Source organism: Phalaenopsis equestris, unplaced genomic scaffold, assembly GCF_001263595.1.
Source record: "Phalaenopsis equestris unplaced genomic scaffold, ASM126359v1 Scaffold224420, whole genome shotgun sequence".
Lineage (NCBI taxonomy): Eukaryota > Viridiplantae > Streptophyta > Magnoliopsida > Asparagales > Orchidaceae > Phalaenopsis > Phalaenopsis equestris.
The window spans coordinates 1-14623 of NW_018242500.1; the positions used below are offsets into that span (position 1 = coordinate 1).

Genomic DNA, 14623 nt, shown 5'->3' on the forward strand with positions numbered 1-14623 from the left:
GGGCAAAACCCACACCAAAAATAGTGCCGACAAGGTCATACAGGTCCGCTTCAAAAACCTTCTACCACTCCCTTACAACGAGTTGGTGGAGGTTCTTCTAGTTCACGCACCCGAGGTCGAGGCCGGGGACGCAGACGAGGAAAGATCAATTTAATTGTTAAATGGACTAGGCCAACCATCAAAATTGGTGATGAAGATAGTTCCGAAGATGAAATAATGATGACAAAGTAGAAGAGACCTCAGTACGAGATATCTCTAGAAGATACAGAGAAAAATGAATATGAAACAATGTATGAAACCACTATGTGAATAATATGACCCTTACTCCGATTCTATCGCAAAAGGTCGGGAGTTTTGAGGTCAAGGAAGTCCGTAGTGTTGGTTCAAAGCCGATCAAAATTTACCATGCTTCTAACTCTATTGAGCTTGAAAAACATGTAAATTTGGATGTTGATTCTAATGAATTAATGGAATTGCCTTTTGGTTATTTCTCGCCTTGTGTTCAAAGGTTAATTCAATAGGGAAACTTACCAAAACAAATGCCAAAAGATAAATTTCAACTTTTTGAAAAACTATGGAATGCTAAAAGTCGAACTCGCAATTCAAAAGAAGGTCTCGGATTTGGTACAGTTGGACCAGTCAATGATTCTGAATTTTGCATGTTTGTTACTAGTAAGTCAGAAGAGGATTGTCTCGATATAGAGGATGGCTCTACTGATCAAGAAATAGAAGATGCTCCCCCAGAATTTGAGGAGGAATTAAATCTACCATTGATGAATTGAAAGAGATTAACCTCAGAACTGATGAATGACCCTGACCTACGTTTATAAGTTCTCTACTTGATGATGAAGTATCTGCAGAACTGGTCACTGGTCAAACTATTAACAGAAGAATTCAAAGATTGCTTCACATGGAGCTATGATGAAATGTCAGGATTGTCAGCAGAGGTTGCAGTCTATAATCTTTGGGTGGACAAGAGTATAACCCCAGTAAAATAGGCTCCGATGAGAATGCACCTCGAAATAGAACAAGAAGTCATCGCCGAAGTGAAAAAGTTGATAGACGCCAACTTTGTTAAAGAAGAGCAATACCCCACGTGGTTAGCCAATATTATACCTGTTGAGAAGAAACATGGAAAGATTCGTGTTTGTGTTGATTTCAGAGATTTAAACAAGGCATGTCCAAAAGATGAGTTTCCACTATCTATATCAGAGATGATGGTGGATATTGCTTCAACACATGAGATTTTCTCCTTCATGGATGAATCGTTGGGATACAACCAAATTAAGATGGCTCCTGAGGATGCAGCACTTACAGCTTCCAGAACGCCGATTGGAATTTTCTGCTACACAGTGATGAAGTTTGGTCTAAAGAACGTCGGAGCAACATATTAGCGTGCAATGACGAAGATTTTTGACGACATCATTCACAATCAAGTAGAATGCTATGTGGATGATCTGGTTATCAATAGTAAATGGAAAATAGACCATTTGTACGATTTGAGGATTGTGTTTGAACAGTTACGATGATATGACCTTAAAATGAATCCCTTAAAGTGCACCTTTGGCGTTACCTTTGGGAAATTTCTAGGATTTGTTGTCTGTCATAAAGGAATCGAGATCGAACCAGATAAGATTAAAGCTATCTTGGAAATGCCTTTCCCTAAAACCTTGAAACAGATACGTTCCTTTCAGGGGAAGTTGGCATATCTGAGACGCTTTATTTCTAATCGCTAAAGTAGGCGTCAACCTTTCTCAACATTAATTAAAAAGGACGCCAAATTTATTTGGAAAGAGAAATGCCAGCTGGCCTTTGAGGACGTTAAATAATATTTAATGACACCTCCTATTTTGGCAGCCCTTATCTCGGGGAAACAATTGATATTTTATACCGCGACTTTGGATGAATCTCTCGGAGCCCTCTTAGCCCAAGTTAATGAGGAGGAAAAAAAATTCACTCTACTACTTGAGTCGTCGTCTTATACCGATGGAGATAAGGTATCCACCTATTGAGAAGCATTGTCTGGCGTTAATTTTTGCCTCCCAAAAGCTTAGACATTACATGCTTTCTCATAAGATTACCCTAATTTCAAAAGTTAATCCATTGCAATATCTGATGACCCGACCAACACTCTTTGGACGTTTAGCAAGATGGTCAATGATCTTATTTCAATTTGATATAACTTTTGTTCCCCTCCGTGCTATCAAGGGATAGATTTTAGCGAATTTTCTTGTTGTGCACCCACTGCGAGCTGGGTCCTCTCTCAATGACGAGTTACCAGACGAGCAAATACTACAAATGGAATTTTTTGCTGTGCAGTGCTGGGAAATGTAATTTGATGGTGCTTCGTCAGCCAGGAAAGACAAGGGATCAGACACAGTTATACCAGGCAAGGCAGGGATTTGTTTGATCTTTATTACGCCAAATAAGGATTTATTACGCAAAATAAGGGTATGATGAGGTTCTCATACCACCTGACAGAGCCGTGCACTCACAATGAAGCAGAATATGAAGCTTTAATCACCGGATTAGAGTTGGCATCTCAATGGATATAACAAATATTGCCATTTATGGTGGCTCTCAACTTGTCATCCAGCAAGTCGCCGGACAATACAGATTTCTGAAACCAAGATTAGTAGAGTACCATCAGTACACAATGAAGCTCCTGGAGTAGATTCCTGAGGTAACTTTCTACCGGATTCCTCGGGGAGATAATGCTCATGCCGACGCTCTAGCAAAACTCATTAAGGAAATGGCGTGTCCCCTGGAGGATTCCGTCAAAGTCACGGTGCAAGGAAGACAAGTATTGTCTCGAAACAACTTCGAAACTCTACACAAGCTTGGAAAAGAAGAAACAATAAATACAGTTGCAGACATCAATGAAGATTAGCGCAAGCCATTAATAGAATATGTGCTTACTGGAATGCTGCCAGAAGACAAGTCTGAGGCGCAACACATCATAAGAAGGGTCATGTCTTACACTCTGGTGGGAAATATTCTCTATAAAAGATCGTTCGACCAAATGTGGCTACGGTGTTTGAGCAAAACCGAAGTACAAAATATTGTCAAAGATGTACATGCCAGATTATGTGGTGCTCACCATTCAAGGCCAAAAATGAAAATGAAGAACAAAAGACTCAAATATTATTGGCCAGCAATGATGTCTGATTGCATGGATACAACCAGAAGATGTCACCAATGCCAAGTGCATGGGGTGGTCTTAAACCAGCCTTTGAATGTGCTACACCCAATTGTTGCCTCATGGCCATTCGATTGTTGGGGCACGGACATAATAGGTCTAATAAACCCTCCATCTTCCAAAGGACACAGGTTCATACTTGTCGCTACGGATTACTTCTCCAAGCGGGTAGAGGTAGTGATGTTATGAGAGGTTATAATACAACATGTTCTGCAATTTTTCAAAAGCGAAATTATCTACCATTTCAGTGTACCGCAATATAAAACAACATGATTTATGACAACGGGACAGTCTTCAAGAGCATAAAGATCAACAACTTTGTCAAAAGACATGGGATAGATTGCAATTTTTTCAGAAGACATGAGATAGATTGGAGATACTCTACAATTTACTATCCCAAAGCAAATGGTCTGGCTGAAGCTTTCAACAAGACACTGGTACAGATTTTCAAGAAAACACTAGATGAAAACAAGAGGGATTGGCATAACAAATTGTTAGAAGCCTTGTGGGCCTACCAAATGACTTTCGGGACTCCCACTCAATGCACACCTTATATGCTCATGTACGGGACCGAGGCCGTGCTACTGCTAGAAATCTAGACACCATCTCTCAGAGTCGTCGTTGCCAACCAACTCACAACAAAAGAAAGCACAAGACTCAGACTTGAAGAATTGGAGAGTCTCGAGGGAAAATGATTGGAAGTACAACAACATTTGGAGCTCTACCAGGCAAAGATGGTACAAGCCCATGAAAAATTGGTCCGCCCAAGGACATTCAAACTTGGTGACCTCGTGCTTGTGCTCAAAAGACCTATCCTTGCTCACCAGAAAATAGGTGGAAAATTTGAGCCAACTTGGGAGGGACCATTTGTCATTGAGAAGGTTTATACAGGAGGAGCCTACCAGTTAGTGGACTTCCGGGGTGAAAGACCCATGTTACAGATAAATGGACGATACCTTAAAACCTATTACGCAGCCTTCTCTGCTTACTTTGAAAACTTTGAAACTTTGATTGTTTTAGGGTTATCTATGTGGCCAAATTTCGATGACCGGGTCCAAACTTTGTAATGAACCTCAATATAATGAAAATTTTGAGAAGATTTTTGAACTTCACACGTTCTCTTTTCTACTTTTAAATTTAAATACCCTTTTAAATCAAACAAAACTCACACATCAAATGAATAATCATCTTCACCAAAACAAACTAAAATTTACTTTAATAAATAATTTGTTTTGTTCTTGTTCATGCCAAGCTTTGGCCCACTGATATTTTTTTCTGTCATCTGCAGAAGAATGTCAGGACAGAGGCTGGTCTTTGGCTTTCAGGGCGGGTGGAACCTCACTCTCAATAAAGAGATGGCACCGCAAGGAGGTGTCATAGATTTTAATGTGGATTTCAACCAAGTTGATATGGACTACGAGGTTCCTCTAATGGACGTAGTTTAGCAGTAAAGAAAAGGCTAATGGACGTAGTTAGCAGTAAAGAAAAGGAGGGACTGCCTTCATACAATGTGTCACGCAATCAATACAATGTGTCACGCAAAGGTAAAAACGTGATAGTGAAACGAGATCCAATGGAGGGGCCCAACCGTTTGCTCTCCATGGTAGCTACTCCAGCAAGGGACTTGATAGTCGTTCGTAATGAACGACTACCGAATACTCCGCTCTGCAAGACGCAATGCAGAAATGCCAGCTGAAGGAAATAAAGAGCCTTTTTGCGACAGGAACACAAATGCTGGAGAGACATGAACAGTTTTCTTACCCCATACCTGCGGGGCATATTTACGACCCTGATCTGAGAGAAACTTCTGCCAGCCTGCCCACTACAGATGAAGAGTAAAGATTTGTGACAGAATTAGTTGTGCTCCCAATTCCATATATCTTATGCAGAGGCTACCCAACATGAAACATTGAGGTACCAGTTGGGACATCAATCACGGGCGCATTTGTAGAATGCTTGGATTGCAACATTTTGCATCTACAACATTTTAGTATGTTAGAAGAATACACTTCAAGGACCAACGAGTCTCAAACTCTAGACTTCGCGACAAATGAACCATATGTCCCACAGAGGACGGATCAACATGCACCATGGAGCCCAGGATCATAAATTCCACTAGAGGCTGAATCTCATATTCTGGATCAATCAACACCGATTTGGTTTCCCGCCGAGGCCTGAAGTAAGGAACGCCCACAACAGCTGCCAACCCCTGGTGTGGTAGAATACTACAAGATAAGCAGAGTAAATAAAAAAGAATTCGAGTTCTATGAATAAGTTCTGGGAAATTTCGTCAACATATTGGAAGGCCTGGAGCTATATACCAGGGTTTTCTCTGAAATTGATGAAAGAAGCATTCTGGACTACATCTTTGAACATCTTTGATTTCTTTGATTTAAGAGATAGAGGTCGAGCGGGCCTTCTCATGGAGAGGACATATTTCGAGCCAAAGAAACAGATGAGGGGAAAGGGAAGAATCACCATCCAAGGCAGTTGTTGCTATAATTTTACAAACGACAGATAAAGGAATCTGCCTGGGATCCTCAGATACGACCAAGTGGATCCGTTACCACCGATGATAAAATGGATGATCAAGAGAATAGTCAAGTAGAATATTCTACCCACTACTTTCATTCCCAACAGTTGCATCATCAACATTTATGAATAAAGTGATTGCATTCCCCCGCACATCGACCATCATGATTTTGTGAGGCCTTTCTGCATGGTCTCGTTCATGAGTAAAAGCAATATTCTATTTGGAAAAAAAATTGATATAGTCGGCCCTGGGAAATTCAGAGGAGCTGTGGAGATTCCTCTTCTAGTGGGTTCAATGCTTGTTCACAAGGGAAACGGTGCAGATGTTGCCAAGCACTACATTCTAGGAGTGCGACACCGTAGAATGTCTGTAACCTCCCACAGAATGGACAACAGTAAAATACCGTATGGATTCCAGCAGGACCCAAAATTGGAGGAGTTATTTCCATACGAGCTATGAGAAGGTTGCACCTCTAAGTACATGCGAAGGGAACTCTTATCCTGGAGCATGACTTAGAAGGTATGCTTGATCAGGAGCTCAATATACCAGGTACAGAGGGTTCACATACTTTCTTTTAACAGCATGACATGTATCTGATGTATGCAGTCTATAGTGTATTCATATCATGAGATGATTCTCAATGTATTTTAGCATGGATTACATGATGTACCTTTTGAGGCATTAGCCTATGTCTGATTTATGGCATCCCTTTTTGGGGAAAATTAATGGAAATCTCTCTCAAATTATGTCTTTTTGTCAATTGCCTTTTTGTGCGATGGATGAAAGCTGCGAATCATGCGATGGTTCAGAATTTCAATGAACAAAGAATGAAATAACAAATCTTCAACAATAAATAAAACACAAATGAAAAATAATCACAAATGAAAAATAATCACAAATGAGTGAATAACAAAACAAATTTCTTTTAAAAATCAACCAATTAAAATTAAAACCTTAAGAACATATTTTTGAAAAATTAAATGTGATGAAAACAATAAGAAAATGAAATAAACTTGTTGAGTGGATGCTTCGGTTTTTGGAATTTCCTACTCTTTGTGCGCGTAGTACAACCATCGTTATCTACCTTAACTCTCTTCACATCCGCGCAGAATTTTGCATTCTGCACAAAACTCCACAAAGCTCTACAAATCTTTTTCAACAAAATTAACCTTTTCACATGACACACTTCTGCAAATTCAATACCACAAGCTCTATGTAAATTTCAAATCACATCTTCAAATCAGTACCTAAAACCTGATTCTTATAAATCTTGAGTTTCACATTTTGAGGTCGATACCTAAATTTTGGCTCTCTTCGGGAATTGATACCTACATTTCAATTCTCTCATGTTTGGAATTGATACCTACATTTTAATTCACTCATCTCCGGGAATTGATACCTACATTTCAATTCTCTCATCTTTGAATTGATATTTACATTTCAATTCTCACATTTTGAGGTTGATACCTAAATTTTGACTTTCTCCGGGAATTGATACCTACATTTCAATTCTCTCATCTCTGGGAGTTGATACCTACATTTTAATTCTCTCATCTTTGAATTGATATTTACATTTTAATTCTCACATTTCGAGGTCGATACCTAAATTTTGACTCTTTTCGGGAATTGATACCTATGTTTCAATTCTCTCATCTCAGGGAATTAATACCAACATTTCAATTCTCTCATCTTTGGATTGATATTTACATTTCAGTTTTTACATTTCGAGGTCGGTCCTTACATTCCGACATTCTCTTTTGAGAATCGATATACATTTCAATTCCCTTTTCTTACATTTCAATTCTCACATTCGAGGTCGGTCCTTACATTCTGACACTCTCTTTTGGAATTGATACCTCCATTTCAATTCTCATTCTCGAATCAGTCTTACACTTCTGATTCATTACATTCGAGGTCAGTCCTTACATTCTGACACTCTCTTTTGAGAATTGACCTACATTTTAATTCCCATTCTCGAATCAGTCCTACACTTCTGATTCATTACATTCGAGGTCGGTCCTTACATTCTGACACTCTCTTTTGAGAATCGACCTACATTCGACCTACATTTCAATTCAATTCTCATTCCCGAATCAGTCCTACACTTCTGATTCATTACATTCAAGGTCGGTCCTTACATTCTGACATTCTCTTTCAAGAATTGATATACATTTCAATTCCCATTGCTACATTTCTGATTCATTACATTTGAGGTCGGTCCTTACATTCCGACACTCTCTTTTGAGAATTGACCTACATTTCAATTCTCATTTCTGGATCAGTCCTACATTTCTGATTCATTACATTTGAGATTACATTGATTCATTACATTTGAGGTCGATTCATACATTCCAACTCTCTCTCTCTATCTTTTTGGATTGAAATATGAATTTCAATTCCCACCTCGGGGTCGACACTGACATTCTGACACTTTTTCTTACTATTATATCTATAAGCTTAAGAGTTTCTCAAGTCTTATACTTTAAAATGATCAAATATATAACTAATTTTTTATTAGGCACTAATCCTCAAGCTTCTCCTTCCTATTTTCTTTCTCTTTTTCTTTTTATTTTTCTTTTTTTTTCTTTTCTTTCTATTTTTTCTTTTTCTTTTTCTTCTCTTTCTTTTTCAAGCAAGGATTACTATATCTGGGAAGGCCTTTAATGATTTTGAATTCCACTTCTCCTTTCCTAAAGCAAAGTCTTGATATAAGTCTTTTACTTATAAATATAATAATAGTTTTGAATATTATTTTAATAAAACAAATTTAAGTAAAAATAAATTAAGTATTAAAAATAAAAGTCTAAATTATCTAATTTTTTAAAAAATATAATTTTTCTTACTAAACATAGTTACATATATTAATCGTTTTCTCATCTAAAAACTTTTTAACTTAAGGTTTTTCTTCATTAATAAAAGTTTAAACTGAATTTTCTTACTCATTTCTAAAATCAAAATTTACTTCCCTCATATAACTTCATATACATAATCAATTTCTTTCTTTTCAAATCAAATTCACTTGTATCACATTTGAGAACAAATAAAATTTCAATTTTAAAAATATTTTTCATCCCCCCAAACTTAAATTTTTAACAGATTAAATAGTTGAGCATCATATATATATAAGCAGGTTAAAAATATGATGCTAACAGGAATTTTAAACCCTAATGATACAAGTATAAAACTAAAAACAGGAGAAAAATTAATTTTTGATCAAATTTTTTATATTTTCATTTTACTTTAACTTGTAGTGATTCAATAGACTTCTAAACAGTGGGTATAAACATAAAATTGAACATACACACTACTAACATCATAATCTTAACATAAAGACAAACTTACAAACATGAAAAAAGAAAAATAAAGGGTAACAGTTTCTGAATTTCAAGTTTAAGATCTAAGCTAGCAAGATTTTCTACTTTATAACAGATATGAAATTAAGTTATGTTTAAAATTAACTAATCCACAGTACTAAACACAAAACAACAGTTACTCCCCTAAAATTTAAAAATAAAATACTTACTACCACAAACGTCATTATAACAATAAAACATAAAAGTCAAAAACACAACATAGTCCAAAACATCACACAAATACAACTGTACCTTGTACCACATCACATAGTCCATAATAAAAACAAACATAAAAATGTCTCAATCCTACTCCTCATCCTAGGAATCACCGCTATACCACTTTTCTATAGGCTCATAATCAGGATATCGAAGATATGATGGAAATTGCACTCTTGGGTCACCTCTAATCAAGCTCTGCAAAGATGAGTGAAATTTCTCTTCATAATCACTTTTGCTTCTATTATAACTATTAATATGATCTGCAAAACGCTCTAAATTTTGTACCTTATCAGCGGTAAAATTGATATTATCCAATAAAATTGATATTATTCATCATGTTCTGTAATAATTGATCCTGAGTCTCAGTAGAGTCACCTCTAGATGTAGAAGCATGTGAAGTAGATGGTCTAGACTAAGAAGCAGCAGATGTTTCCATTCCAGAGCTCCTAAAAATCCTCCTCTCTAGCCAAAAATTGAATGCTCAGAATAAGTCTTCAGATTCACCTTCATGATGGGCTTTTAAGGTAAAAATACTTCCTCTAAACTATCATATTTAACCCCAGCCTGCTCACACAAAGAAAAGATCAAGGAAGCAAATCCCAGACCTGCAGTAGTAATAGATGTAACAGAACTGATGATAGTCTGATAGATCAAAGCTCCAATGTTGATGAGCTTTCCCTCTTGAATACAATAGTTCAACATCGCACTTTCTCTGGCCACTAAACTGAGATGATTGGTCAGAAGCAGATGAGCAGAAATCAAATTGTGTCAGGCCTTTGAAGGTGCACATAACTTTAAAGTTGGGAAATTTACTCTCCTTCCATTAGTTATCTTCCAAAGTCCTCTCCCAACAGTCAAGTAAGAAATAATCTCGCTAACTCCGCTTCAGTAGGACTATAATTTGCATAAAAACATAACATATCCGATGGTAAATGATAAAACAAGTTGATTACCTCTGGCGAAATAGGTACCAACTTTCCTCGAACCATAACTCGATTTTTTTCAGCTCTAGAGAGATTTGTATAGAATTCTCTCACAACAAAAATTATTGTGATAGCAGAGAAACAACATAACTATTCCCACTGTTGACGAATAATCAGATCTTCCATGTCTCCACCCGGTTTTCTAAAATACCTGAATCAATTTTTGTAACTGTAGAGCGTCACTGTATCGATCTTGAGCCTTCGAGCTAACAAATTTGCTCAAATCAAACGAGCCTTTTCCTTTACTCCTCTTCATTCTTGGTGCCATTCTATAAATTATATAAATTTCAAAAATAACTTCAAAATTCAAGTCTAAACCACTAAACTAAACTTCTAAAATAACAAACTAGACTTCTCAAGCAATTTCCATAGATTTTTTCTCATTTTTCACCATGAATAGTGAATTTTCAAGTTTTTCCAAATCTGCTCAAAATACATGGTGAAATTCCAAAAAATTTTGCATAGAAGTAAAGCTCTTACCTCAAGGAACTCAGATATAGCATATTTCACTTGATTCCACCAAGAAATCTTCAATTTAGATATGCCCTAGCCCTTAAAAATCGTGATTTTGAGAGATAGAAGACAAAGGGAGGCATTAAAAATGGTGTTTTAAGACAGAAATTTCACTTTTAATCGTTCGCGAACCGATTTTTGTGAACCAGCGCTTAAGTGCGGGTACGTGGCACTTAGGCACTTGCCTCTCGGGTTAGCTCGAGCTTAAGCGCGAGATGTGGTGCTTAGACGACAGTGCATTATTTTCAAATTTAAGTAAAATGCACTATTTTCCTAAGTAAATCACCCCTAAATGGTCTCATAGCACTTTATTGACTATTTTCAACTTCTTATAACTCCCGTCTCTCTCAAAATTCTCCTTAATAACTATTTCAGTTTGAGGCTAAAACAACATAAAATTTTCACAAAAATAAACTTATATTAATACACAAACAAGTACAAATACCATTGACACTTAATTCTCACTCCAAATGGTCTCGGATGAGAAAATTGTCTTAAGTACAAAACACTTAACACACATTCACAATTAAACACATAAGTAATATAAACACTAACACATGTCTTAAACACTAAAAAACTTAAAGGCAACAACTTTAATCACACAAAAACAAACATTGAACTTAATTCCATTCTTCACTAAAAGGAACAAATTCAGGTCTTTCATTAGTTTCTCCTGGGGCAACTAGAATATAAAGTTGATGAAACGGACGGTGGTGACATGCTCTGATGCAATCTTCTTCAATCCACATTTGCTTAAGAAACATCTCATTATCCGCTTCCTCTATATAACTAGTGTAGCTAAATTGCATTTTCAATTGTCAACCAATATGCTCCAGATGTGCATGAATTTCCAATAAATTAGTCTCCAGTATAGAGATGGTATTTTCAATTTTGTTGATTTTCTCTCATATCCCTTCAATACTAAAAGCTAAGAAACCGTTATACATCTATTGTGCACTTTAACTAATGAATTCCTTTCTCATGATCTCTTCCTTCTTCTTCAAATCCATCTCCCATGAAGGCATCATCTCTAAATCTCACTTTCTCTTAGACTTTAGGGCTAGAAATGATCTAGGGTGAAATTCCTTCACTAATCCCTTCTATTTATAGGCCTAAATCCCTTCTATTTATAAATCCCTTCTATTTATAGGCCTAAATTCTTCCAATAACTCTTAGACACGTTTAGCAACTGCCAAGACATGCTTTTACAAACTTCTAGGCAGTTTTTCCTTCTAGAATATTAATTTCACACATGTTTCTAAACTGTCGCGCTTAAGCGCCAGTGCACATTTTTGCACAAGTCAATTTAACATCTAAATTCTCATTTTAACATGTCCAAATCACTAATTTAAATCGTAAAATCAATACAAACACATAATAGTCTCCAAAAATACTACCCCAATTTTTTTAATCACTCAAAAACAACAATAAAAATAAAAACACAGTGATACTTATGGGTTGCCTCCCACAAAGCACTTGATTTTACGTCATCAGCCCGACGTAACCAATGCTTACTCTGGTTGACCCAACATCATTCCATCATTAAAATTATGCTGATCCCCTATGTAATAAGGTTTCAGTCTATGTCCATTCACTTTAAAGATTTTCTTAGATTTAGAATCTTTAATATCCACAACTCCACAAGGATAAACTTTCATTACAATAAATGGGCTCATCCACCTGAATTTAAGTTTCTCTGGAAATAATCTTAACCTTGAATTATATAGTAAAACTTGTTGCCCTGGTTGATAATTTTTAGTAAGAATCTTTCAATCATGAATCTTTCAATCATGCCACATCTTTCAATCATGCCACATCTTCATCTTTTTTTATAAATTTTGGCACTTTCATAAGATTCATTCCCTATCGCTTCAAGCTCATTTAATTGTAATAATTTTTTCTCACTAGCATATTTCAAATTATAATTGAACTCTTTAATTATCCAATGTGCTTTATGCTCAAGTTCAACTGGTAAGTTACAAGCTTTCCCAAACATTAGCCTATGTGGGGATATTCCTATAGAAGTTCTATATGCAGTCCTATAAGCCCACAAAACATAAATAAGTTTGACTGACCAATCCATTTTTGTTGGATTCAGAGATTTTTTTCATAATTCTTTTAATTTCCCAATTGGATAATTCAACCAAATGACTTGTCTGAGGATGATAAGCAGTAACAATCCTATGATTTATATGATATTTCTTTAATAACCTTTTTAATAACAAATCAATTTTCAACGGAGAAATTGTCCGAGCATCCTCTTTTGATTTTTCAATTTCTTCTATCTACTTTAATTTCTTTTTGAATGCGACCTTCCAACTCCCTTCCTCTTCTAAGTTGAACGACTTTTACTTGTTCTTTATTCTGGTTGATTCAATATTATTAAGAAGTGTTTCTTGGGATCTGTTACTTACTGAATCTGCTATTTGCCCAAGTTGATTCTCGATATTTCTAATTGTAGCTCCTTGACTTTGAAATTGATTTCTCATTTGTAACACCATTACTTCTATAGACAACTTCTTCTCCTTAAACTGTTTATTACTGTTGAAACCTTGAGGACAAGTAGATCTATAAATATTATTCCCTTGGTTGTTCTAGTTTCCTAATGGGTTTCTTTGGTTGTTCCCCCATTGCTGATTATTACCACCCGAATTGTTATTCTAGTTAAAGTTGGGATGGTTCTTCCAACATAGGTTATAATAATTGGAATATGGGTTATTTTGCTTATTTTTTATGGCATTCAAAGTTTCTAATGATGCTTGAGAATCTACCATTTGACATAATGAATTCTCTTCAATCAGGGAAATTGGTTGAGAAAAATTCATTCCAAATTGGTCTAACTTCCTTGAATTTGCAGCAACTTGATTTACTAACATGGTAAATGCATCAGATCCATGAATATTAACTACTTTCTTAGGATTTACCCTCTCAGAAGGCCATTGAAAATTATTAGTAGCTGACCAGAGGAAAATATGTTGAGATTTTCATATCTATTTTACACTATTTTTTATGATATTTTACACTGTTTTTGATGATATTGGACTTTAAAGAAAGGTATTCTTGATGTTTTGTGGCAGGAATGATGAATTAGGGTCATTGGAGCAAAAAGATGCAAAAAGGAGCAAATTTGGAGCGAAAGTGACCAAAATGTGAAGAATTGAACTAGGACGCCGACGACGCTATCGACCCCACCGACGGTGAGATTTTCCAGAGACTCCAGAATTAATTCATTAAGAAGGTCCGCCGATGGTACCTACCTCGAGGCCGCCGATGGAGAGCTCGGCGGTTATGTCCAATCATGTTGTTGATAAGGACAAATTTTGAAGGGATGCTTAGGCAACTCTTGAAAAAACTCATCCACAACTTTAAAAGAAGATTTTGGTTGAAAATTAGAGAGGTGCTGGATGTTAGAAAGGTCCTAAAGGAGGGGATCCTACAAATTGAAGTGTGAAAAAGTGTAGAGAGTCTAAATTGTGAGGAATTCTTTGAGCTATTGTAAGAGTGGAAAGAAAGTGAGAGATTTCTTCCTCCTTGCTGCTTCAAAGAGGAATTTTTTGTGTTGTAAGGAAAGGAAGAGATTCAGAGAAACTTCGAGGAGTTTTCTTTGGGAGAAATTAGAGATAAGTTGGGAGAAATTAGAGATTGGGAGAAATTAGAGATAAGTTTATTTATTATTGTATTTTGTATGACTTTGATTTTATACATGAATTCTGAGTTTTACTGTATTTTTCCCATGTGATCTGAGTAGTTTTCTCTGTTCTTCTCCTTGTCTTGAGATTTGTGAAATGGTGATTTGAATTGGTGAAGCCATAAAAATGTTTAA

At 36.1% G+C, this 14623-nt stretch overlaps 1 protein-coding gene across 1 annotated transcript in view; it reads right to left on the reverse strand.

Moving 5' to 3' along the window:
* Window positions 1-4720: 4720 nt before the first annotated feature.
* LOC110037750 overlaps window positions 4721-14623 on the reverse strand; it is a 148746-nt gene continuing 138843 nt past the window's right edge. The window contains exons 4-5 of the mRNA XM_020742454.1: window positions 4968-5021; window positions 4721-4864 (exon numbers count right to left, since the gene is read on the reverse strand). Coding sequence (XP_020598113.1) covers window positions 4721-4864; window positions 4968-5021 — 198 coding nt within the window. The remainder of the gene's footprint in view (window positions 4865-4967; window positions 5022-14623) is intronic.